This window comes from Anabas testudineus, chromosome 8, assembly GCF_900324465.2.
Source record: "Anabas testudineus chromosome 8, fAnaTes1.2, whole genome shotgun sequence".
Taxonomy (NCBI): domain Eukaryota; kingdom Metazoa; phylum Chordata; class Actinopteri; order Anabantiformes; family Anabantidae; genus Anabas; species Anabas testudineus.
The window spans coordinates 16,708,730-16,735,450 of NC_046617.1; the positions used below are offsets into that span (position 1 = coordinate 16,708,730).

At 39.1% G+C, this 26,721-nt stretch overlaps 3 protein-coding genes across 4 annotated transcripts; 1 reads left to right on the plus strand and 2 right to left on the minus strand.

Annotated features, from left to right (window-relative positions):
* Positions 1-272: 272 nt before the first annotated feature.
* clcn7 (chloride channel 7) lies at positions 273-14,153 on the minus strand. Of its 2 annotated transcripts, XM_026352601.1 has the most exons (25): positions 13,929-14,153; positions 12,891-12,968; positions 11,457-11,522; positions 10,987-11,052; positions 10,362-10,494; positions 10,090-10,199; positions 9,379-9,459; positions 9,234-9,296; positions 9,023-9,106; positions 8,606-8,699; positions 7,757-7,821; positions 7,452-7,568; positions 7,304-7,358; positions 6,556-6,616; positions 5,615-5,756; positions 5,079-5,172; positions 4,780-4,952; positions 3,997-4,048; positions 3,776-3,903; positions 3,074-3,159; positions 2,791-2,923; positions 2,300-2,359; positions 2,035-2,211; positions 1,808-1,888; positions 273-1,667 (listed from the first exon to the last, which is right to left on the minus strand). In XM_026352601.1, the coding sequence occupies exons 1-25, from the start codon at positions 14,040-14,042 to the stop codon at positions 1,581-1,583; spliced, it is 2,400 nt and encodes a 799-aa protein (XP_026208386.1). In that variant the 5' UTR covers positions 14,043-14,153; the 3' UTR covers positions 273-1,580. The 2 variants fall into 2 exon arrangements, with proteins under 2 accessions (XP_026208386.1, XP_026208394.1); XM_026352609.1 differs by lacking the exon at positions 12,891-12,968.
* A 407-nt stretch (positions 14,154-14,560) lies between these two features.
* Positions 14,561-18,465, minus strand: LOC113160825 (pentraxin-4). Its single transcript, XM_026358276.1, has 5 exons — positions 18,368-18,465; positions 18,085-18,244; positions 17,382-17,560; positions 15,782-16,800; positions 14,561-15,518 (listed from the first exon to the last, which is right to left on the minus strand). The coding sequence occupies exons 1-5, from the start codon at positions 18,385-18,387 to the stop codon at positions 14,797-14,799; spliced, it is 2,100 nt and encodes a 699-aa protein (XP_026214061.1). The 5' UTR covers positions 18,388-18,465; the 3' UTR covers positions 14,561-14,796.
* Positions 18,466-19,425: 960 nt separating this feature from the next.
* On the plus strand, positions 19,426-25,724 carry slc2a6 (solute carrier family 2 member 6). The gene is made up of 8 exons (XM_026362148.1): positions 19,426-19,857; positions 20,753-21,024; positions 21,202-21,298; positions 21,492-21,591; positions 21,767-21,960; positions 22,120-22,295; positions 22,428-22,714; positions 23,735-25,724. Exons 1-8 carry the CDS (start codon positions 19,804-19,806, stop codon positions 24,058-24,060), a joined length of 1,506 nt encoding a protein of 501 aa, XP_026217933.1. The 5' UTR covers positions 19,426-19,803; the 3' UTR covers positions 24,061-25,724.
* Positions 25,725-26,721: the final 997 nt, after the last annotated feature.

Consider the following 26,721-nt stretch of genomic DNA (forward strand, 5'->3'; position numbering starts at 1 on the left):
AATGCATGTAAAATGTTAGACGTCAGCAGTGATCATTCGAATTTCAAGTGATTGTATTTAGCCTTTCTCTGACATCTAGTGGAAACTAAGGGAATGGGTTCAGACAATAGTACGAGTGGGAAAGGACTGTACTGACTGATTCTTTTCTACTATATGTGATTCTGGATCCATACATCACTCATGTGACTCATGGCTCTAAGCATGTGCAATGCTAAGTAACTGCTAAGTTTTGATTTTGCTAAGAAAGCAAAGACAATAAACACTTACCAAAGTTCACTTTCAACGATGATGACAGGCAATTTTTCTTTATTCAATCACAAAAGGTTTATCAAGTAGTTATAAAATAGAGCATAGTTGATAGCTGAACATCTGGAACTGTACAACAAAACAACGATCACAAACGGTAAACACAAGGTGCACAAAAAGGAAAATTAACACTATAACTGAAGAAATGTTAGATTTACAAAGTAACATAATAAAATAATGATAAATCTGAATATTTGCGTTGTGTGTGGTACTGACTGACGAACACAAGCATAAACTGAGGATATGTGGTTAACAAAGGTCTACATTCATATAGCGCTTCCTGCGGAGACACGTTTCAGTAGTAAGTAAAAGTGCAAACAGCAAGTGGTAATAAAAACATGTTAATACCTATGAGTACCAATACGTTTTACTGACAGTAGTACAAATGCACGTATGTATTAATGCTCAGAAAAGCTGAGGATAAGACAAGACGTGAAAAGACCTTCAATTATGGGATGCCAGTCCAATCTGTACACTTTAAATTAAAACTTCGTTTCAATATCAAGAATAAATATCATTCTTTCAGTGCAAAATAATCACACAAAAATTGATAATATGACATTTACTAACCTGAAGTGGTTAGCGAATATGCTGATACTACAGACTGAGAAAATCAGGTTTTAAAAGCAAGTCAGTTTGAATGTCAAGACATAAAAAAAACAATCATCTGGACTGTTTAAAATGTAATTCATCAATATTGTGACTTAATAATGTATCACTACATTATCACAGCAAGTCTTCATAATGGATCTGACATTGAACTGTTCCTGCGATGTTGAGGAGGAAAAGTATCAGGTTGTCCACGTTGTATGGATCAAACTGATTCTTCTCCTCTGGCCTTCTTCTCTTCAAACTTGCAGAAGTGGCTGTAAAAGTTTATGTAAACAGGAAGAAACTGCACACAGCCAAAGGAAAAACAAAACAGTGGCATTTGATTCTTCACCAGAAAAACACAGCGATTGCAATAACGACAAAATTAGAAAGCCCCAGTTTTATGAAAATAAATCCGTTAACACATATTTAATGGTGCAAATCCGTGTGTTTATCTTTGACTTGTTACAAGAGTAATTACCACTTTGAAATTTGACTTGCTGTTAATAACCCAGGCCTGTAGATGGGGTCACTTTGTGACTTTTATGGCATCAAAGAATAAAAGTCAACTCTTGCTCTTTGATCGTGTCCTTGTGGGCTGCATAGCAAGTAAAGCGCAACAGCTTTACGAGGCATCAGGTGGTCATAGTTCATGGGTTTGTGTGTGTGTGTGTGTGTGTACACTATGTCTGTGCCAGCTGAAGTTCCTCCAGCCCATGTTTGCCCATGTGATATCTGGCTAAGTCTTTCCTGGTCACCAGTCCAACCACCTGCAGACAGTCGCAAACCAAAAAAGGTGACGTCATATAATCTACCATCATCACAGCATTCAGCAACCTGAATACTATCATTAAATACAAAGGCGTAGAAAGGATGGAAACCCAAACATAAACACATGCTCATCACTCACCTTGTTCTCATCATTCACCACCACTACGTGCCTGAGTCCCAGAGCTCTGAACAACTTAAACACACGCGGCAGAGATGTTTCCTGCAATCAAACAGCCAGTTTAAGTTCATTCATTTATACCAAACTTCTGAAAAGGTGAAAAAACAGACAAAGACCAACAACATGTAGAAAGTATAATCCATAAGCACAATCAGTGTGCAATTTATCAGCATCTATCTGTGTTTTACCTGTGGCACTGTGTAAGGCGTTGGGTTCATGAACTCTGTCAGATCCATCATACACTCCCTCTCATCCTGGGAGACATGAATGCTCTGGATTGGGGGAAAGCGGGGGTAGGCGTCCCTGAAATCCTTCAGTTGGAGCTTCCTCTGGGTCAGTCGGGATCGAGCCAACTCCACGAATACCTGCCAGCACAGAACAGGAACAAACAATGACTGATACTGTTCAAAATATAATGATTTACACTATTGACGCTGGAAGATCACTTCTTACTTTGTGCTTGAGAAGAACAATGAGCTGTGAGCGAAGGATGAGGCCACAGAGCTTCGCTGGCTGAATGAGAGAACAGAGACAATGAGATTAATTTTATTTGCACTTAAGCTTAACTTAACTAGTGCTTCAAGAGAAATGGTGGTCTGATACTGATCCCAAGGACCAATACCAGATTGATCAAGGCATTTTTAAAGGATCAGTACTGGCTAAAATAAAGCCGATCTGAATAATCCTTTCCTCACTGAACTCATGTGTTCACTCAACCTGCTAGCAGGATCTACAGTGCAGCTTTCAGAGCGGAGCAGAGTGAAACCTGAATGTGAAAATGAATTGATATGTATTGATTTTGAAGTTACATTATTTTGCCCATCATTACCAAATGTCAGTAAAAATAACTTTTATTTACAGTGGGTTTCCACCCATGGACTCAAATTATTGTTCTATCCAATAAACATAAATGTAAGAAATTTAAAAACAGAATCATACTGTACCTCATCACTATCAGTAACCTGCACAACGACGGGAAAGCCATTGTGACTGGTGGATGTGTTGCTAAGGATGTCGACGATGGTTCCCACCTTCTCTATCCGGTTCAAACAGGTGACCGGAGAACTCATCACCTCTCTGAATGAAAGAACGTTTGGAGGCGGTGATGGTGGGAAACAGTCATTCAAAGACAGTGAGAGATAAACTTGCAGGTTTAGATGTTTTGAATGTGGTTCATAAGAGTCATCAAATCGAGATGTCATGTCATGAGATCAGACAGGACCTTACCTGGCAGTCAGCCAGTGTGAGGTGGCAGGAGCCTCCCAATGCAGGAAGGGAACACTCTGTAGTTTGATGTGGATGTCATAAAGGCCCTATAACGGGAAACAGTAAACAGGATTCAGACACTGCCTTAGCCCCAATTTAGAATACATTCTAACTGTAACGAGAATGCTCCACACATCTATCGATAGCAGCGCTGCAACTAATAATTATTGTAATTATTAAATAATCTGATTAATTTTTGAATTAATTGCTTTATCTGCTACAATTCAGAAAGAAATGTTGTACTTTTACAAGACTAAATGTATTGTTCAGACTTAGGTACTACTTATTTTTGCAGACAACAATTCTTATAAACAAGTAAAATCAACAAATAACTGGTGCATTGTCAGGGATTAACTACCTGGCAGTGGGCAAACTGGTTAAGATGTGCTCCACCTTCTCCAACTGTGCCGTTTCTGTTCTACACCAAGTCACTCGGCAACTTTAGTCTTTATTTTTAACTCATTACTAGTTTGGTTTGACATAATTTTCACCTCCACGTTTCCACTGTGTCCCTTCAGCAGTAAAGCAAATGTGTCCGCACGACAGACTATAAAACTTTTGAAGAGTTTGGTGGTCCCTTTCTAGTTCTATGAACATGGTTTTACCAGCAAATGGGACACGGAGGGGGGTGGGAACAGAACGTGTCTCAGCCTTTTCACTCACCTCAACAAAGTAGTCCCCGACTATCTTTGCAGTCATGAGGACGAGCATGATGGGAAAGCCGTATGTGACATTTCCCGTAGCTTCCATCATGATGACGGTCAAACTGAGAGTCATTCGCACAATCCCACCTGCGTACAGCACAACATTACTACAGTTGTATATTAACTGTATAACTAAAACCACTTTTACCTTCCTGCTCAGCTTTAAAACAGAACACTTACCTAACTGAGCAGCAGCTCCAATTAAGGCATATTTACCAGGGTCAGCCCAGATCTAATAAAATACAGAGAAGTCAGCAGCAGGTCAGGGTATCTCGAATATTTAGTCACTCACCTTAATGTTTTTATAACCAACCAAATAAAACTCATCTCTTCTCATATCTCAAATATTTCACGTTCAAGATGAGTCAGTAGACATAATGAAAAATTCCAGCATTTCGTTTTAGGATATTAAACAAACAATGTTTTCTTTTGGCACTAAAATACAATTATATAACATTACTATAAATCTTCATATTTTATTTTCTAATTCCATTTCTATGCTCTAAAGCAGACTTAACTGCACGAACCAAAAGCATACACTAAGCTTTTTGTGGTGAGACTGGGTTTGTTTCAAGCAGCAGGATGTGGTTAAATTTTTACCACTGTTTGAATACTTCCACATTTTGCTGCATGTATTATTCTTATACTGACCCTCATTCTGAAAAACCTGCATAACTATGGAGTATGCTGCTATAAGAATTATTTTCTATTCTGTAAACCAACCCTTTTATTTGCAACTAAGGGGTTAGACAATGTACCAAGGGAGTTTTTGATTTTTGATGCATGTAGTTTATAGGAAATAATAGGAATAGTATAGGAAACAATGTTGATATGAAACAGAAACTACAAACCAATCTGATGATTGTACTGGAAATAAAATCAATATGACGTGTTTTCAGTATGGGAAAGTGAAGAGGTTAGGGTTAGGGATTCTACATAGTCAACATGAACAGACACGCTAACCTTGCCGGTGGAAGACAATTGGCCCAGTAGTATTCCACACAGTCTGCCCCAGGCTGCTCCTATTAGCAGAGATGGGATGAAGACTCCAGCAGACACAGCCAGGCCATAGGTCCAACACGCCAGGAAGAAATAGGTGAGAGTGAACAAGCCAAGTGTCTGAGGATTGTAGGTTCCTGTAAAAGTCAAAATAATGTTTGACTTTTATCATTACAATCACCCCTCCCCCCACGTCAACATATTTACACAATGAATGAAGAAAACAGCTTCAGTGAGCTTCTGCTATTTTAACACAGGCTTACCCGGCTGGTTGTGGAAGAGACTGCGGACACTTCTTTCAGGAGTGTTAAAGAAAGCTGTTGCCATCGAGTTATATTGCCCATCTGCACAGAACAACTAAAAGAACAAAAATGTAAAACACAGGTTAGTGTAGAACAACTGGAGAATGAAGAGGGTTCACAAACAGCAAATCTCTAACCTCGGTGAAGCTTTACAGTACATGTCATTTTTCTGGTAATGCACAATTCTAAAACACACAGTATTAGGACAGATGGGGTTTAGTGCAGGTCAGAAGCCAACTAGCTTTATAAACAATGCACAGCGAGCCTGACCGGAATAGTGTTTTGCATCAACAAAAGCATTGGAGAGTTCATATTTTAACTTCTAACCATCCTCAGAAGAAATAAGACTCTCAGTAAACACGGCACATCTTATCTGAAACTGTCGCTAAAGGTTATTAGGATTACTATTTGCAAAGTGGTGACACAAGTGAAACATGTGAGAAGAGTGTGTGTGTGTGTGTGTGTGTGTGTGTGTGTGTGTGCGCGTGTGTGTGTACCTGTAGTGGGTACTCTTCTGTGTGGTCTTTGTCCAGAGGCTGACAGTCATTGCAGAAGTAGATCATGGTGAATGAAACTGTTGCTGTCACTGCTGCAACCAACATGGCCTCCATCACTTGCAAACAAGGGCGATGAACGTATCTAACGCACACACACACACACACACCAGATAACATTAATTCTTACACTAATCTTACACATAATAGCTTTTCTCAACAACAAACTTTGGACTTTCCCGGATGATGAGGCCACTCTGTGAATGCCATGAAACCAGTTTAGTGGAAAACTAAGTTTCTCTGCACAATCTGCCTTCTGGCTGTGTGGCTATAAATGTCAATTACTGTTAGGAAATGTTACAACAATAGACATGACAGATGAGTTTGTTTTTTTACCGCCAGACAGGTTGTACACATACAGTAATCCACTGAAGAAATGCATGACAGAGACTGCAAACTTGGTATTTATCACAAGTTTAACCAAAGCTACACAAACTGTCTCTGAATGTTAGTGTTGGTTTAACTGTTTATTAAAAATGCAGAAGAACCTCAACTCCTTTAAAGAGGTCTCAAAGATCAGTCCAAACACTGACTGCACCAGTTCTTAGAGTCTGTGACTATTTTTAAACTCATCAATCACAAGATGTTTGAAGCTTCTTCCTTATCCTAAACCCCGCCCTGTCTTTGATAGGAAACAACAAATCCTTCGTGCTAACATGTATTGTTTTTATTGGCATGTGTCACATACAAGGCAGATGTTCAAGTATCACCTGATGTCAAGTAAATTCAAGTTTTATTTTCTAATCCCAATATCACAACTTTGCCTGATGGGGCTTTACAATCAAAAAAAACAAAAAAAGACTGAGAAGGGATCCATCTCCCAGTATATATAGAGTTTATTATATATATATATATATATATATTTATTAAGCTTTCTATCTTACCTAATCCTGAACATAGTCAGGCAGTTGTTAAGAAAGTTGAACAGCGCTCCCAGCAATCCTCCTGCACAGGAAGGAGTTCATATTCATAAAAACAGTATTAGGTTAAAACATGGCGTGTATGCAAACACACTATCACACACACACACACACACACACACACACACGCAAACCGCTATCATGGACAGACATGTTACTTTATTTTCCTACAGTTAATGGACCCTTCAAGCTCTTAATGTTAGCCACTGTAGTCACAGGATTATCAAACTGTACTGTGTGAAAATGGTCTTATAGCCTTTAACTCTAACCATTCCTGGTAATGCACTTCTCCTTTATATTCTTAGTCAACTCTCTTATCTCTCCTCTCTGGTGTACTGTTCTACATTTATAAAGTCAAATGAGTTGTTGTAAGATTGAGGACATTTAAGATAGTAAAAACACAAAGGTGCTGTTGTTCAGTGCCACCTTTGAGAAAGTCATGACCTGGATGACAGCCAAAGATAATTAATCAGCTTCAAATATCTATACAATCCACTTCTGTATATCTAGATCTTCAAGCAGGCATTTTAAAATAATATTTGTGGAAAAAGCGAGAATTCTGGTTTAACACAACATCTTTGTTTTGTTCTACAGGAAACTAAAGGCCTGCAAATACACTTTTCAGGATGAATATTAAGCATAGTTTCTGTGAAGTGTGACAGGTACCAGCACTTTTCGTCACATCTGTATATCCAAAAAGAGAAATCTTTACCTATAGCTCCCATAGCGATGAACAACGGCACTTCATAGAGGTTATAAGCCATAGTCTAAAAAAGGACAATACACGCATCATCATTTACATTCACTAACATTATATAAATTATAAAGCTGGAGATACACGTGCAATGTAAGCTTCTCACCTCACTGTCAAAGGTTCCAAAGTTGATGAGACCCGGGTTGGAAAGTTCTCCGGTCTTTTTATGATGGATACTGAGGAAGAAGTTCAGGGTGAAGGTGGAAATCATGGAGGCAAAGAACTGCAGGTAACAAACAAAAAGGGTGTAAGAGAGTAAATATACAGAAAAACTACAAAAGGACGTGGAGATAAATGCAAAAAACATGCATATAATAACAAACCTCTTTATTTAATTCACTTGATAACATGATCATTAATCACATTATCTATTAATTTCAATGAGGTTACACATAGCACTGCATCACTTACTATCCTCCATGTCAACATCTGGTTCCAGAAAGAAGCTCCCTCCTCTAGAGAGAACAGAACACCACCTGTGTTCCAAACAGATAAAATTATAGTCAACATTCAAGACAGAATTTACATCATTTGATCTACGTTGCGTTAACATAACCTTTTACACAAAGGTAACATAAAGTATAACAGAGTGAGACACAGTTTGTGAATTTGATGGTAATATCTGCAGGAAAATAGCATCCAAATGTACAATGCAGCTGTTTCCTCACAAGTCAGGTGGAGAAATGTCTCTAATAGCATGTAGAAAACAATTTAAAACAAATTGAAATCATATTGTCCAAAGCATCATATAAGGTTTTTTCATCACTTCCAAGCAGTCATTTCTATTAATGAATATATGTCACCTGACAGGCAGCATAAAACGATAAAATGCTTAAGTGATGATGAGTTTTTGCTGAAAATTGTATTATCACGAGTTTCTTGGCTACTAAAGTAAAAAACAACTTTGCACTTGTCTTTGGTTCTTAAGGTGTTTTTTATTATTATTATTATTATTTATGTATTATTGTTTGTCTGTATCTGGTTAGCTAAGCATGTTAAGTTTTCTTAATTGTTAGCTTTGAATCTTCTCACAGTCCTAACAAGTTACTGTCGGTGTCATCAATCATCAAGGCTTGTACTTGTTCACATACCCTTTTTTCCAGTTCCTCTGGCAACAATCAAGTTCTAGAGTTTCCACACAGGTTTCTTTTTCTCTAATTTGGGCCTGCAGCCAAACTTTTGTACTTTATTTACTGCTAAGCTAGATTACCCACATAACTAAGAGAGACAATTTCTGTTTTGCTAGAGTTGTGTTTTTACCAACTGGTGCTCCAAAAGCAGCTGAAACTCCAGCAGCAGCTCCAGCGGAAACAAAGTCCCTCTTTTCTGTATCTCTCCGGAAGTATTCAAAGATCTACAAACACACAACAATAATTTTAGTAGCAGTATAAGTAGTACATGCTTGAAAAAGATTTATACTTACTTCTTACTTTCCCACACTAACCACGATATTTTTAAAGCATGACATGTGATTGGGATGTAACATCTCTCCAAACCAATGGTTAAATTCCTTGGGGTTTGTTTTGTTTATAAATCACCAATTATTTGAAACACTAGTAGAGAGCCAGTAAAGAACTGTGGATGTTTGTGTGACAGTTTGAGATCATTGCATCCCTAGTGCACAACCATACCAATCAGCACGAATATTTAAACACGTTTAATTCAGTACACATTTACCTTAAAGTCTCTCTTTAAAGAAGTACTCCTGCCCTGGGAGACTCCTGCAGCTACAACAGCCCCAGAGTGAATCATAGGCCCTTCCTGAGGAATTATGAGTAAAAAAAGAGTAGACGTGAGAAAGGCAAATTACTTGACCTTTAAGCTGAACAATAAAAAGTTATAGGTGATATTTTCACAGATAAAAGTTTTTAGAGTTAAATATTTGAACCTTTCCAACAGCGAGACCACCAGCCACCGAACAGATAACACCGAACACTTTAATCACCAGTGTCTGTGGAGGACAAGCACAAAACGTCAGGATACGGAGCGTCCTTCTGTTCAAGTGAGTCCATTAGTATGTGTGTTGTGCGTACCTTGAGGCGTACCACCCTGGGAATCTTGATTCCATTCAGGAAACATTTTATCTGTGGAATACCACTTCCTGCTGCTACGGGCTGGAAGCGACAGAAGTGGAGTTAGAATTAATAGAAGGTGAAACACGAGAAAAAAGACGAAAGGCGGGAAACAGGACGACATGCATTATTTCTAACTGCTGAAGTATTATCTAAAGCCTTGACTATGATCAGAAAACAGTGGCTGTGTTGATATAATCATCGTGAAAGTGGAACAATCTGTCAATGGTTATCACATGGGATCACATTGAACGCTGACACTGCAAACTTATGTGAACAGAAATCTGAAATACACCACTTCTTTTTGCAGGAGTATGCCATAACGTTACCTAATAAAACTTCAGCTTTCTCCAATCACGAACACATAATATGCGGTGTACCAGAATGGCAGGAATAGAGAAGCACGTCTTTACATATTTTAAGTATTACTCAATGTTGGAGGAAAAAAATTACTTAATTAGTTTTCACTTCCACATGAGTTTGAATGGTTTGTCGTCGAGAGATTTAACCGACTGAAGACTTTTTAAATGAAATACTTCTTCAAAAACTTACTCTCACCACTCCAGGAATATGGTAAGACAAACAAAACAGGAAGTGAACTGAAGGGAGGGATCTTGTTTCCAAACTAAAAATCACATTATCATTCAAATCACATTTTCCGTCCAGTCTTACCTCAAAGAATGCAACTATGATGGACCCCACCATGACATAGGCAGAGTTTAGGACAACCCAGAGAACGAGAGAGATAGACAGGCCACCTGCTTCTGTATACTTCTCTATGTCTGCGAGGGGTCAGAGGTCAAGGACAAGTCTAGGGGGGTTGAAATCGGCCTATAATAGTCCAGCTGTTTAGCAGACTATTGGAATATTTATGTAGCTATTTATCAATTATTAAAACAAGCACAGTGAAAGCACCAGTTAAATGCTAGTTGTGATCAGGATACTCTCTTTGACTGCTTCATATTTGTACCCAGCCAGTTTCTCCACCACAATATCTATACCACAGGCGATGAGGCCGGTCAGAAATCCGATCAGCCCGCAGACTATCCATCGACTGATCTCCAGACAGCGGAAACTCTAATGACACAAGAGAGGAAAGTGGAGAGATGAAAGAAAAAGCAGAGGAGAGATTAGAGTAGCTGAAATTGTGAATTTTTACAAACTAAAATATTAAAGATTCTCTCCCATGATTCATGAAGACATTTAAAACGACTCTGTTTAAATAATTAATTAGGGCTCTGGTTTTGCCTTAGGGCTCTTCCACAATATATATGAATATGTAAATATGGTTCGTTTTCAAAGTTTACCTTGTACTTTTAGTACATAGACTGAATAGCTTTCACCTAGTTTGTTCTTTCACAAATCATGATCATACTGTGCATGCATGTCTTCAAATTTTAAGGTTTCCACAAAGAGCTCAGACAAACCTTCCTGGTACTGTCCAACTCTGCACATCGTACCACTTTCACACAGGGAAGTAAAATATGAGCAAAACATATTTTTTAGGAGTTGAAAGAGTAGTTGAGGAGATAGTAAATCATATATTCAGGTGATTCTCACTTTACTCACCATGTGACTCATCCTTCTTTCCTCCTCAAGAAATAGCTGGTTCTCAATGTTATCATAATCTAGACTCTGGAATAACACACACACAGAATAAAATAAATAAATTAAAAATAATGACAAATGTAGTGGTGTTTACTCCTAAACCTCTGTGGGTAACAATGACCAATAATCCTGACAAAACTGACTGTGTGTCCATATACATTATTAGATCAATGTCAGTAATTTTGTAAGCTGATTTTCCAAATGTCACCAGTTTTCAGTAAGCTTACAAGATTGCAACCCTCATTGTTTGGGGGAATTTTTTTGTTCAATGTTACCGACTCATTTAAGTTTATTATTTCTTTTTAGCAGTAGGAAAAAGGAAAAATAGGAATGTTTTAAATCCGACACATGCTCTTTAATTAAAACCATTATTGCCAAATGAAATCAGGGGTTTCCTCAATTATCTAATAATCAGCTGCGTGCAGTTTTACCTCGTATTTAAGTGACAGCAGCTTCTCATTGTGAGGGATCTCTTTGGGCCTCCCCCTAAGAGACTCCTGCAGGGACACATACAGAAAAAATGAGTTCACCACATAAAACTCTGTGACCTCTCACAGTTTGCATCATGTGACTCATGGTAAGACCCTGAAGTCAAAGGAATCATTGTGGATACAACCAGAATGAGCACAGCAACAATTCACAAACATTTAAAACGATATGAAAAGTTTTTTACATTCAAAATAATAATGAATAATAACAAGGCAAATGGAAAATACAGTGAATGAATCAAGCCACCAGTGTTTCCTCCGAAGCATTTAGAAATAAAAATCTTGGAAACAGAACCTACGGAGAAGGCTTGTAAGCATGTTTGTTGTTTTTCTATGTAAGTGCAGTTTATTTAGTATTAAAGGAAACACTGGTGCAAGTGAGTGATACCATGCATACACACAAACATGCCGGCTACAGGCAGTAAAAAAAGACATTTCACATTTACATGCAATGTTAGGTTCACACAGTTGTGGCCCATCTACACAGACACATTCAGAAGCAACTAAAGCATCTAAATAAAAAAACTAACATGAACAGAAACGGGACACAACTTTGGAAATAAACTTTTTTTCCTAAACAAACAACAGCATCACATTTCCATCAGCTGCAACAAAGACTAAGAAACGTCTGTGATGCACCATTAAACTACCAAGTGATGTCCAAATAACCTCAATTATTGCTCATGTGTCAGTTGTCAATAACTTGTACTGGGTTGTTACTGCTGACTGAAGCCTGAGGCAAGGGCTTTCACTTCTTTTTTGTCAAACAATGCATTTTAACCACTGATTTTTACTGTTTCTTTGTGGCAGTTTCCCATTGACTGACAGAGCTTTTAAACCTGAGTAACTGGCTGTTGTGCTGTTGTGCAAGTTAATTCAACCTCTTTTAAACTTTCATATTTACTGCATATTTGTACTTTATTGTAAAAGGAAGGCTTTTGATAACACACCCTTCACTGTACATTCCATTTATTCTTTCAAGGTCAAGCATATCAAACACGCATGCATCTATTCATTATTTGCAATGTATCACAGTGGAAACCATCAGACAGTTTCCAAACATGTGCCTTTTATGCACGCTGTCTGAGTCAACTGTTGCTTTGGACTCATTGCAAGTCACTTCTGTGTGTTCTCTCCATTTTATCTCAATATTATAATAAATGCCTCATACATGTCATCTGATATGGTATGGTCAATTTTAAGGCATAAAGGATATCACTTATTGTTGATTTGCCGGGAGATAGTTGGGCTGTAGTGAATAAGGTGATCACAAAGGAATCTATCATAAGTGCTTCTACGGGTCTTCAAGGAGTGATGATCAAAAGGAGTGAAAGACAGACGGATGGAGTGTGACGACATTTCGGGTTCAGACTTTACCTCATCAGACGTTATCTCCTCTTCCAAATCCACCGTGCTGAGTCTGCCTATCTGAAATATACCATCTCCTCCAGACGGCTGGAGAAATCACAGAAAGCAACAAAAATATATGTATATATGGCTACGTGTTGCTACTCATAGATTAACATCAGACAGATGTTGGATCCCACCTAATTGTATAATTAAGTTACACCACAAGTAACATCCCTCTTCTGACTACTGAGTCCAGTTTTCTGATTCTTAAACTACACAACATGTGTATCCTGTAATGAATGTCATTTCAACTCAGGTCTATTGTAAGTACTTTAATTACAAAGCAAAAGCCTACATAAACACATTAACAAAAGAAGTTAAAATTAGTTTATTTCGACTTTAGGAAATATATGACTAGTCCTGCAATAGAGGAAAAAGGAAGTAGGATTTTCCAGTTTTATTTCTGTATTAGTTCAACAGCTGACCACATTCAGTCTAAAGACATCATGTCTCATAGTTATTGACAAAGCTTGGTATTCATTTTTAATAAGATTCTTAACGTATAATCTATCATATAATAAAAGCAACCTGTAGTGGATTAAAATATGTCCACAATAGCCAAAGATTATCTATAATGGATTTGTCCTTAATGTTACCATAGCATGCTAATGTCAAAATAACATGGTAACTAATCCCAGTAACAAGCTGGTTTCTCAGAACTTTCTGTAAAAGCCTTCTGTAAGCTATTATTGTAAATTACTAAATCTAATTCCCGGCAACATGTCAGTAATTTATTTATAGTTCATCCAGGCACATTCAGTCCCAAACACATCTTGTGTTTGCATCTATGTGCAGCTGAAAACATGCCATAACAACACATCAAACACTCCAAAATGAACATGTAAATACATTACAAGCATTCAGGGTCCATGCGGCATCTATAACCATGACTCGACATCGCTTTATAATGGTTAATAAAACATGACACAGCGTCTTGTTGTTGCTAAAAGAGAGTCAGATGATATGCTAGCAGCTAGCAGCTAGCACCGTGCTAACAGTAGTTACCTGTCTGGAGTGTCTGGGCTGCTCGGAGCCGTTGAGCAGCGGTGTCGCCTCTCCAGCTAACCCGGACTCGTCAGCTCGGCTGGACCACGACACTTTCTTCGTGATGTTGGCCATGGTGGCCGCCGACAGCTTGAGGCTCTAACAGTCACTCAATGTTTTGATTAATCGCACTTGCTGCTGAGCTAACTACTGTTATTCTTCCTCAGCTCCCATGATCATCCGCGGATCCCGTGACGTTTTTGTAAGGATCGCGTGAAGGGCCAAACGTAATCGCTTCAGCGCGTTGCATTCTGGGAGTTGTAGTTGTGCTGGAGACTGCGCTCTAAAAGGCTTCTACAGAAAATAACTGACATTTTCTCAAACGACTATTTTAATTAGCATTTCCTGTTTAAAGAGGTAAATATCATACTTTTACACCATTACATTTTTATCAAATTACTCCAAAGAGACAGAAACCAAGTAGGGAAATGCAAAACAAGTCTCATGACACATAAACGGACTACAAAGATGGGCAAAACAATCACACACATAAAAAATAAGTAATATAAAATGAGACAAAATAACTAAAACATAGTTCAAAGCTATTTATACTATGTAGGAGGAGTGGGAACTTTTCCAGGTCTGTGCCCACTGTCTGCAAATCCTTCTATGATTTTTAAAAAGGAAAATAATGGACTGAAACTAGTGGACATTAACATCACATTGACAGTTATAAGCACTATTTTATCTTGCTGATGGGTTTAGTTTAATATACTATTACTATAAGATACTAATAACGTGAACTGCAGCAATGTCCAAGTTTTAAAATAATGAAATATTGTATATTGCTGTCCTTTAGAAGCCACTTGAATTATCCCACATAATTTCATCACACACAGTGCTCTAAACATTCACACGCCACCTGCTGCACCTCTCCGTGCACCTCTTTTATATCTTCCATGTCAAGCACCACCCCTCTTGGCAGACCTCTCCCTTCAGCCACCCCTTCCACTTCAACGGGGCTCAGCACTCGGTTCCATACCCTGAATCCTGCCATCTGCCCAGAAAAACCCTCTGCAGCATCAAACCCTCCACCAACAGAGTCCTGTTCCTGTCCCAGCACCACTGATCCACCCCCAGGAATCTCCCAGCCTTTCCTGAAGTTGGAACCTGAGGAGGTGAGATGCCCGTCATGATAGTGCCAAAAACGACCCTGGATGGAGGACCAGAGGATGCAGAGGTGGTGCCATTGAGCGTCCAGGAGTGATGACGCAGGAAGACGCCGATAGACAGGGTCTCCAATGACCAAGTCCAGGGAGGGTAAGGAAGCAGGAGTGTAGGAAGATGGTGAGTACAAAGAAGAAGAAGAGGAAAGGTGGGAAGAAGAACCAGGGAAGGATGCTGAAGAAGCTGAGGAGATTTGTCCATACAGAACTAACTGGTTGTCGTTGTCATCTGTGGCATAAGAAAGCATTGTGCCAACGTGTGAGGCCTTCACACAGAGCCACAGACACACAGAAAATTCAGAAAGGTCAGGGAGAGTCAATGAGAAAGTGACGTAGTTCTCTACTGATGCAGAAGGGAAGAACAGCATGGAGTCCACATTACAGACTGCAGACAGAGGGAGAGAGCATATGCATGTTCAATGCCAGGTAAACAAACCCTATAAACAATTGTGAAAGCTGAATATCAACAAAACCACTGAAAGGACACTGTACAACCACCTCAAAAGCACAAACTAAATAGGAGTCTATTGTCAAACAGTTCCAGAACAACCTGTTCTATATGACAGCAGACATTACGAAAGCCTCTATTACATGTCAGGGACAAAAAGGTTTAAAGAGATCAATGTCTCAATATTTACTTTTACTTACTGGTTGCATCCTTTTTGGGAACTGGTTGTGCTGGGATTTTGTGCCTCACTGGAAGCTGGAGCAAATTATGGATCACTGACTCGGTCTTTGTGCTATTCTGTTCCTCCTCTTCACCTTTCCTGCTGCCCGCCATGGGGTCATACAACTGGGGTTGAGGCAGAACATCTGAAGACTGTGGCTGAGGGGCCCTTCCTTCAGTCCTGCTCTGTTTGTTATTGGTGTGTTCAAGGTGGGTTTGAGCCTTGGAGACAGGCTGAGGCTGAGAGGGGTGACTAGGGTTGTGTAACTGGGCCTGTCTCTGGGTAAGATGATATGACCCTGTTTTGTGAGAGTGGAGCTGCTCTTGCTGTGTCGGGTGAGGCCGCGTCTGGGCCTGCACCTGGATCTGGGACTGGGGTTGGTGAGGGTCCGGTTGGGGGAGGTAATCTATAAACTGGGATTTAAGAGTTGGGTACTCAGCTTCTATCTGTGGCTGAGGTCTTGGCTTCTGGACTTTTGAATGTTTAGGCCGGTTTGTTGAGTGGTAGTCATGTGGCTTGGCTTGTGAGTAGCTATCAGTCTTGTGTTGGCTGATTCCCTCTGGTTTGTGTTGGATGTGTCCAAGAATCCTTCCAGGCCTCCTCCCTCTATGGGTCTGGGTTCTCCTGCGTGGTTCATAGTGGTCTAGAGGTGTGACGGTGAAACTGAGGGACCCCTTCTCCGAACCTCTAACCGTCCCTTCTCTGTTCCACTGCAGAACCTCACCGAGCCTGCCCTCCAGTTGAGTCACACGCAGCACCTGGTTTTTCAAGGATTCCTGCAACCCTTGTAGCCCAACTAGTAGCTCGTCTCGCTGGACCTGAAGAGCAGCCAGCCTCTCCTCCTGGCTCTGGAATTCCAGGGTGAGGTTGAGGAGTTCCTGACTAGGATCAGGCTTCTGCATCTGGACATAACAGTGACTCTCCCTCAGGTTCCTCTCCATCAAAGACAGACGGCCCTCCAGTCGCTTCTTCTTCTTCTCAAGCTTCTTATTCCACTCCCTGAAACGATAAACATGAGAATATGTTTGTTTAAATTAATTTGTTGCTTGTTGTTTCAAACACATCATGTTGTGCAGTGTATGTTATGATTTTGCATCACAAAATACACAACAAAACAACAGTGACGACACATGCTAACATACTGATGTTTACCCATGGTAGGTTAGCTAGAGAAGATGATATGGGTTTACCAAAGTCAGCAAGATTCATCCTCTTGGGGGCATGAATTTAAAAGAAAATGTGGCAATTGTTGAGATATTTTAGCTAGTTTGAAAACAGGTGGTGGAACGGACAACAGACATGGCCATGCAAAGACCAATCCTGCTAAATTTCATATTGATGTAAATTTTCCAACCTATCAAGTGAGAGCAAACATTTTACAATATGTGAAAAGCATCAATGATTTTTCTTGTCCTTGGACTTCCATGAACTTTCTTGCCTCTTCAAATTGCCTTTCCCCATCTTCTCTCCATTTTCTGCTTTTTTTTATAACACCTTTAGGTGGAAAACACAAGCAGAATACACAGACTAGTCTTTTGTGTTTCAGCCCGTGCAGTGACCATTTGTGCCCCAGCTCCAACCTGAGACTCTCTATCTCCTGCGTTGTGCTCTGTCTAAGGTGTTCCAGGTCCTGCGACATGTGGTGGTAATGGTCGTTCAGGGTGTGAATATGGTTCTCCAGTTGCCATGAGGTGTTTCTGTTCTGGTTCAGGGCCAACATGTCTAACCGTGCCTGGGTCAGCGCCTGGAACTGCTGGAACTGACAAAGAAATAAGGGTATTGCAGCTGCTTTGTAAATGATTTGCAGGTCAGGAAAATACATAAAATCCCAAGAGGAAATAAAAAAAGAACATGCTTGTGAGCTTCCTCTAGTACTTTTAGCAAATGACTAACATGTCTAAGTGTAGCACAGCCTTTTGGGACAGTTATTAGTCATTGTTACACACCTACTTAAAACCAAATTCAGCTGCACTGCTCTGTTTTGTTTATAAAATAAGTTAGATTTAACTTAAATACATTTCATCACAATAAAACTGATTTGGGAAGAGCAATGCTAGGTGAGTTTGTTTTTTCATAGTACAGTAGGTATATGAAAGGTGGATGTTGGTCTTAACTCAGTTTTACCAAATCTATATTCAACGTAGCACTTGTGTTTTGACTTTGTTTACCACAGAACCATATGTTTGGCCACTGATGTAACTGCTACTCTAATAATTTGACATCAATACACTATTCCAGTTAGCATCTGTTAATGCAAACACATCCAGTCTGATTCAAACTAACCTGTTCACTGAGCCGACGTAGTTTCTGGGATGCATGATCAATTCCCTGCACCTCTACAAGCTGAACGTGCAGCAGAACCAGGACCAGGGGCCAACAGCCGGGCCTGAGGCTGCCCATGGTGCAGTGAAGCAGCGATAGATGCAGATGGGAGTTTGGGTTTCTGAGTGGAAGTGCGGAGGTGAAGGAACAAGAAGAAGAGAGAAACACATAACTGAACAGGGATGGTCTTGGTACTTACAGCATACACACTACAAATACACAGAATACACAAAAGCACACCCACAGGCTGGGATAAGAACACATTTTCCATCATCAGGGAGCTGAGAGGAAACGCAGATGGATTTAACAGGTACTTGGCTTCTCTCTGGCTTCTTTTTGTCTTCTCACTGCCTGAACAAGAAGAAAAAAAAGGTCTCAACTCAATGAATCAATCTACAAACTGATGCTAACAATTGTTAAACTGTATAAATATCAAAGTTTATTGTTCTACACACTGATTGTAGACGTAAAACATTGTGTTTATTCCTCTGCAGTGTTGAAAAGCTTTCATTATCTTCCTGTTGGACAAATATGTGTGAAGAAAAATAAACTTTAAGATATTTAAATTTATGGTTGCCGACTGTAACATATAAAAATATCTGCAAAATGCACGTCCAACTAATGCTTTGTTAGTATTTGTTACTTTTATGTAGCACTAAATCTTGTAACAGAATGTATTCACATGAAGCAGTCAAATAGAAAATCACTCAGCTACACATAAATACATGTTATTCACGGTCTAACAACTGTATCCGTTCTGTGACATACAAAATTTCCCACTACAATCTCATTATGCGTAGGCTAAGGGAGAAGCAGTCTGGTCTGTACTTTCCTCTTCCCCCTGAGTTAACTGGCAGGGGACCGGCTCTGTTCTTCTTCTGCTTTCTCTTCAAATGACCCAATCGAGGAATGATTTTGTGGATCCCTCTCTTCTGCTTTCTGCTTGTGACCAGGTTGCCACAACACTGGATGGGAGTCAGTTGTCTGTGTGAGCTGTTGCAACATGAATCTGAATGTTTGTTTGAACTAACACAATGTTTGAAGCACTTTACAGTATAAAACATTTGTATTAAACAAATGTATTTAATCCAGTAAAGCAACTAAAACTTCACACAAGTAGATTAAGCAAGACGGTTTTGATTTTCTCCCGTTTATTAAGTTTTTATAAATAAAGCGCAGCATATTGAAAATGTTCCATTCATTCACACCATGACTTCCAGTTTCTCTTGTGAAAGTCTGGTGTAAACGCAATTTCCAGTTTCATTTTCTTTATGACCACTTGTCACTTCGCTAACCTTTGTCAGTGTCGTTGAGTCAGCCCGGAAAATCCTGAACTGCCCATGTTCACAGGAAGTTTGTCACTCAAACAGGGTGATATGATGCTGCTTGCAAACTAAATCGTCATTTAATTTTAAAGGCGTGCTTTTGACAGTGATTTTTTTTTTAAATTATTATTTTTTTATTTTTTTTTGCTGGCCTGTAAGGAAGATTCTCCAGAACTGACTTCTTTTCATCTAGCAGTGGTTTTTAAAACAGCTGCTTTTTTTTGACTATCTTATACCTTTACGAGGCAGACGGACATCCTGAAACGGATTATATTACCTATTTTATCTTTAAGTCTAACAGCTTAAAGATAAAGCCTCTAGTCTTCAGGTAACTGTGCATTCTTATGCTGCTGACATGGGTGAAGAGACGCCACTGCTGAGAAGAAGATCAACAAAATCTGATTCAAAGGTTGGAAACATTTCACTTATTTAATTTGCAATGAGGAAGTATGAGTAGAGGCTGATTTCCCATAGAGGAATTAGACTGGACTTAATGTTGCTGTGAGATTAATGCATGTTATGAAAAATAAACACTGATTTAAGCCTAAAGACATGAGTTTTCAATCACGGTTGAAATAAGTAGCATCTCAAGTTGTCTCAATAATTTTAAGTTTCTGATTCTGCGATGCACAGAATTTAGAGGTTTCATGGTAAAGGGAAAGCTAAAAGTAGATGATACAAAGGTCTTTCAACTAATAAAGGGACGCCAGAATTTTAACTTAATCAGTTTCATTTCCTCAAGCCAGATTTAGATATAACAGCCTACATGTTTGATTCAAATCAGCTCAACCATGCTTTCAACAATCTTTACCAGTCTGCAAGAAAAACTCTTATTTCAAAGCAAATATTGGATTATTGACATGATTCTTAGCAATAAGCCAAAAGCACACTCAGATGGCCGGAAACACCTTTGTTTATTGGTACACTGCTGAGCTGACAGTCTCCATTGTGGCTGAAACAGAAACATTCAGTGGAAAAAAAAACTAAACAGAAGTAAAGCGAACTCCATGAAGTCAGTTCCAGTCATGCATAACTCGTCAACTTACATTCTAAAAAATCATGGGTTAAAACTGCTCCTCCAGTTTTAGCCCAGATTAGATTTTTAGAGGGTACACAGAAAATTTAAAAAACATTATGTACTAGAGGAGGTCACTGGATAACAATAATAAAAATGCAACAGTAAATGCCTATGTTTATAAACCGAAGCTTAAGGGAAGCTTTAGCATCAAATCACAAAATATTACTTAGTTAATAATCTTAATATATCTTCCAAATTCTAACTAGTGCACATTTCTTCATTCCAGATCAGTAACTTTAGACTGTTCCTGGCTGTCTTCTCCGCCGTCCTGGGGAACTTCAGCTTCGGTTACTCCCTAGTCTACCCGAGCCCTGTCCTGCCAAAGCTCAAGAGTCCTGATGCCGACCCTCGGCTTAGGATGGACACGGAGGCGGCCGCATGGTTTGGCTCAATTTACACACTGGGTGCAGCAGCTGGAGGACTTGGAGCTATGCTGCTCAATGACATGGTTGGACGGAAGATGAGCATCATGATGTCAGCAGTGCCACTGACTATTGGGTGAGTCTCACTTTTGTCTATGGTTAGATAGTCGATTTACCTAAGTACTGTACTTAAGCACAATGTTTATGGGTTACTTTAAATGTATAGATACATATTGGTAGATCTCAGCATTGCATAATTTAAATGTCCTGAATGTACAAATGCACACAAAGCAGTAACACATTACATCATTAGGTACATGCTTCTTGGAGGAGCTGTGAACTTGGCGATGCTCTACGCAGGACGTTTCCTAACTGGTGTAGCCGGGGGAATGACCGCAGCATCCATTCCTGTAAGTTACCATGCTTACAGAGGATCATAGCTCCATATTGTCTTAGCCCTATTGCCCCATAGCCCTGGCTCTATATTTCCAATGTTTGAATCTAATGTGCATATATATATGTGGGTTCTCCTTATGGCTTCCTGCCTTAATTCATGCTACATACTGTTCATGTGACTGGTTTCTTTGTGTGTGTGTGTCACAGGTTTACATCTCAGAGATCTCCCACAAAGCAGTGAGGGGAGCTCTGGGCTCCTGCCCTCAGATCACTGCTGTGTTTGGAGCCTTGGCACTCTATTCCCTGGGTAAGTGCACATCATGACCACTGCATAGTACACTTTTAGCTTCCCAGTACCTTTCTAAGACTCATGTTTAATCTTCTATTAGTTGATACAGCAACTTCTGCAGTAATAACAATATTCAACCACCCTTACAGATAAAACTACATTTACTTCTTGTTGCTCACGTTACATGTGACAGGTCTGGTGGTACCATGGCGTTGGCTGGCAATTGCAGGGGAAGTGCCAGCTGTGCTGATGGTTGTGCTGCTATTGTTCATGCCTTCCTCCCCCAGGAGGCTTCTCTCTATGGGCCAAGAGCAGAGGGCTGAGAAGGCCCTCCGCTGGCTGAGGGGAAGCCAATACGACGTCCGCAGTGAGCTCAATGCCATACAGGTAAGAGACAGAAAGCTCTTTAACGTGTTTTAACAGCTTAAAGGAGGTAGTTAAGTAAACTGTTGCGTTAGAGAGATCCACTCATATAGATAAGACTTCTACATGTACATAAGAAGACATATTTCTACTTCTCTAAATATTTATTTTCTACCAATGCAGCACAGCATCAATACACAGACTAAAGTCACACTGGCCCAGCTGGCCACACCTCTCTTCTACCGGCCAATCATCATCTCTGTAGTGATGCGTTTCCTGCAACAGATGACGGGCATCACGCCCATTCTGGTCTACCTGGAGCCCATCTTTGCCAAGAGCCAAGTCTCTCTGGCGCCCAAGTAGGAGAAATTCTTTTTATTAATATGTAACTATAATCTAAATAATTTTATTTATCACTTCAATCATGTCTATAGATTGTTTTAAAATCAGATCCATTTTTTCCATCCGTATATCTGTTTTGTCTCTGCCAGGTACGATGCTGCAATTGTGGGCTTAGTTCGCCTCTTTTCTGTTATCATAGCTGCCAGTTTGATGGATAAGGTTGGACGCAAAGCCCTGCTATACACGTCCAGCATGCTGATGTTCCTGTCCACTCTGACTCTGACTATGATTTCCCACAACACATCTTGCCCTCCAGGACCCGCTCCTCCAAATCTCACAGCTCTGGACTACCCCACCCACAGTGACATAGGAAATACCTTAGTCCACAGTCCAGCAAGCCTGCTTCCTCTAATTAGCACTGTGGTCTTTATATTTGGTGAGTCAACTTTTAGTTTGTTTTAAGTGTGGCTCAGAGATCAGTCCATCCACCACTTTTGATATGATAGATATGCTAATTAATGCTTGCAAACACATCACTTAGATGCAGGGATGCATTAGCTTGTTTAAAGGGTGGAGATTTAAAAACCTGTCAGGCATGTCTCCCTGTTCCTAATGAAAGACATGCTTCAATTTATCTGTTGTGTTGTTAAGACCTATTGTGTCCACATGTCATTATGTGTTTAGCTTTTGAAGCATTATTAACTGCCATTAACAGCCATCTCCTAATACTCCTAACGGCCTGGTTTCTATTAGTCTATTCTCACACCCTGCTTGACTTGTAAAATCTTGTGGCGTGGTGCAAAGGCAGTAATTAACTAATTTATTACGTTTACTGAAGTAACATACAAGTTCCAGTTGCTTGTACTTTACTGGTATTTTATTTTTACTTTCACTCTACAACAGTTTAGAGTGAAATGCTATTTTTACTCCCCTACATTTGACAAGTTTAGTTACTTTGCAGATGAAAATTCTCAATAGAAAATATAATCAACTGTTAAATTATGACGTGTGATTATGGATTAATCATCAATCGAGTATTTCAAATCTGCTCCACCTTTAACGGCTTAGCTGTTATTGTTCCACGCCATTTTTTTCCATCTTATTTTTTACATTTACAGCACAAATGTGAAATGAGTACCCAATATTTTAATTGCAGTAATTATAGATATTATAGATTAGAGATATATTAAATTATTGTTAACCAATTTTTCCAAATGAAGTTATTAAAAATAAGTGTTTTTCTAAAGTAAATTTTAGAGCTAGGTCAATTTCACTTCTCTGGTCGTTTCTATTCAACATAGTTATTTTAAGTCTATAAAATAAATAAATAAATAAATAAATGTACCACCATCTAATACGGCCGACATTTTTTGGTGATTGTTTGGTGTATTGTGCCATAAGACAATCTTCTTTCATACCAGCTGTTTACTTTGTCTGTCATCATATTGTCTCCTAGGATACGCCATGGGATGGGGCCCAATCACCTGGCTGCTGATGTCAGAGGTGTTGCCTCTGGTTGCCAGGGGCGTGGCTTCCGGTCTGTGCGTCACTGTCAGCTGGTTGACGGCCTTTATCCTCACACATGCCTTCACACACCTAGTGGACAGTTACGGCCTGTACGTGCCCTACCTGTGTTTCATGGTGGTGTGTGTCCTCTGCTTGCTGTTCAATGCTGTGTGCATCCCAGAGACTCGCAAACGCTCACTGGAGGAAATAGAGAACTATTTCAGGACGGGACGCACGTTCACTATCAGGCGGGCTCAATCCGTACAGTCACACTGAAGTCTTTCAAATGATAGGTCTAAAACAGGGATAGTGCAAATAGACAATCAATATACAGGTTTAAGGATAGACGGTGCTTGTTGACTGCTAACAGTCAGATCATTAGTCTTTGGCATTTAAACACACTAACTCTCATATAGTTATGTTCCACACAATGTATTATTACTATTGTAATAGACAGTACACTCCCTCTTATTGGCTGGCGCTTTGTAGACCATATCACACATGCTGAGTCAATTCAACCACTGGTGTGTGCACATGGTACAAATACGTCATTACTTTTACCAGTATGATCAGAGCATCTTGTCTGTTCTCCTATTACTACCTATTACTACATACTTTATATGAAATTGATTTAGTATCAGTTTGAAATGCACTCATTATTTGTGTTCACCTTATATTCATAGTATCAGCATTTAACAGGCTAAATTCATGTGTACACGTTAATAATCACAATCAAGTCTCTTTGCAGAGTGGTTTGTTCTGTGTTTCCAGCAGCAACAACAAGCATTACCTACTCTACATGAACTAAAGTTGACAGAATGATTTTTGAGATTTATGTAGTGGCGCTGAACATTTGCAGGCTGCAACAATATTAAAAATCAGATGTCAGATGAAAATCAGAGTCAAATGTCAGATGAAAATCAGAACCAGATGATTAACAGTGGAATGATTTCTTTCTAGTCTGCACTATATTTTACATTGGTTGATATGTGCAGCCTTAAATGTAAATATGCATACAGTATATAGTGAAAATAAACTTGTACACAGTATCCTCAAAAGTGTACTAATATGTGAAAAACAAATACAAAAAAAACAAAACAAAACAGGTCAATCATCTTCGGATGTTGCCAACACACTGTGATGGTTCAGCAGGCCAGATCACATGCCGCAGTAAAGTCTCAATGCCACAGGTTTGAGTCAGTAATTCACATGACTGTCCAGCACCAACACACAACTCATTGTTATTATTGTAATTAATTATGTACATTGAAAATGAATTGAAACACTTATCATGGTATTCAATTGCACAGAGTTTAGTTAATAGAGGTGCATAGCATGTTCTTTACAAGATCAATGTTTAAATTAGTTTGTGGAGGAAATTAATAATACAGTATGTGATCCTGTAGGTGATTGGTGGGTATTGCAGACAATAATCATGATTTATTTTATATTTAAGAGTGAATGACTCAAATTAATACTAACTAAACTAATAAAATCAAGTTGTTTTTTTCCATAATAACAGATTAAGTATAGTAAAATACAATTTTAAGAGCTGCTATGTTGTTAGCAAACATTACTTTGGAGAGTGTGAGGATAAGATGATGTATCTAGTGTAAGAATACAGCCATCATTATGTGTTAACAGTCTGCTGCAAATCACGTACAGTGTCGGACAGATATGACAAGTTTGCTAGCCACAGGTTTCAGTGTTAATGAACATACGTGTGTGTGACCTCATTCTCTTTAGACACACCCTGTTAAAGCTCTTCGCCTGCCTGGTGACATGCATGAAGCAACATTTAAATATCAGTGCAGGAATTAAAACTGTGCACCCACACAGGACATAAACTGAAATGAGACCACTGTGCAATGAGCTCAGAAAACCTCTTCCTTTTTTTTCAGATGGAAAACAATGGTTTAATAAAATGATGTGATAGTACATCTCTGAGCCCATTTGTTTTTTTCATGGTATATTTTTCTCTAACGATTATTGCTTCAGTCGTGTAGAAGTTTCACTGAGCTGCTACATAAACAGGATCAACACGCATGGAGATGATTACACTGCATGAAAGTGCTGTCAAAGCCTCATGGGAGCTACGCTAATCAATGCAGCAAGTCTCTTATTTGTAATTAAATGATCCAGTGTACATCATTGAATTGCTAACAAATAGATGCCATTTAAACAAGTGTGAGCTTTTTATAAACACCAATTAGTCTCTGTTAGACAGGATACATTCCTGGTATAATTGCTTATAATATTTTCCAAAGGTTGTAAAACACACATAAACTGCCAGAAGATATATATTGTTAAGGCAGATGTGCATCTCTCGAGGTGACTGGCATGTGTGGGATGTTTATTTATAATGGAAATGGAATTGATGCTAATTAAAGCAAAAACTATTATGAATTAGTAACACATATCTACAGCATATAATGTTTTTGTTATAATTGTTCTTGTGCACGTCATAATTTAAACAAAACACTTGCTGAGTTTTGGCTCTTTACTTGCTGAAGACATCAGTGGATGAACACAGGCAGCGTCTTCCATTCACTCCGTCTTTATATACCAGTTGAGTCAGATGCTATTTTTATATTTCCAATTATACCCACCTACTTCTCTCCCTCAGCCAGTGCCTCTCTAACATTTATTTGCTGCCGGGTGACTACATGATGACAGATAAAATTATTCTATCTTCAATTGTAGATGTTATAATAGTGTTTTCACACCATAATTTCAGACTGTAAATTAATGTAATGGTTCTTAGATTATGACTTTTATCTACTACTCTACTCTATCATTTTGTCATGGATTTTTCAATGAATGAAACAATGCCAAGATTACACAAATTATGTTTCTCTGTGGCTCAAGTAAAACTATATGACTCAACCAGAAATAATTTGAGGACATGCAATTAGGAATATTTCATTGAACCCTTCA

What these genes read in the sequence shown, in the direction of transcription:
- LOC113160825 (XM_026358276.1), bottom strand. Translation starts at nt 18,387, where the DNA reads ATGTGTTCTTATCCCAGCCT. An exon ending in TACGTCGGCTCAGTGAACAG is followed by an intron (nt 17,561 to 18,084) that starts GTTAGTTTGAAT and finishes TTTCTTTGTCAG; the next exon opens with TTCCAGCAGTTCCAGGCGCT. An exon ending in CAGGAGATAGAGAGTCTCAG is followed by an intron (nt 16,801 to 17,381) that starts GTTGGAGCTGGG and finishes TTATCGTTTCAG; the next exon opens with GGAGTGGAATAAGAAGCTTG.
- clcn7 (XM_026352601.1), bottom strand. Translation starts at nt 14,042, where the DNA reads ATGGCCAACATCACGAAGAAAGTGTCGTGGTCCAGCCGAGCTGACGAG. An exon ending in AGGAGATAACGTCTGATGAG is followed by an intron (nt 11,523 to 12,890) that starts GTAAAGTCTGAA and finishes GTGTCCCTGCAG; the next exon opens with GAGTCTCTTAGGGGGAGGCC. An exon ending in GTGGTCTCGCTGTTGGAAAG is followed by an intron (nt 9,107 to 9,233) that starts GTTCAAATATTT and finishes ATAATTCCTCAG; the next exon opens with GAAGGGCCTATGATTCACTC.
- slc2a6 (XM_026362148.1), top strand. Translation starts at nt 19,804, where the DNA reads ATGGGTGAAGAGACGCCACTGCTGAGAAGAAGATCAACAAAATCTGAT. An exon ending in CAACAAAATCTGATTCAAAG is followed by an intron (nt 19,858 to 20,752) that starts GTTGGAAACATT and finishes TCTTCATTCCAG; the next exon opens with ATCAGTAACTTTAGACTGTT. An exon ending in CAAGTCTCTCTGGCGCCCAA is followed by an intron (nt 22,296 to 22,427) that starts GTAGGAGAAATT and finishes TGTCTCTGCCAG; the next exon opens with GTACGATGCTGCAATTGTGG.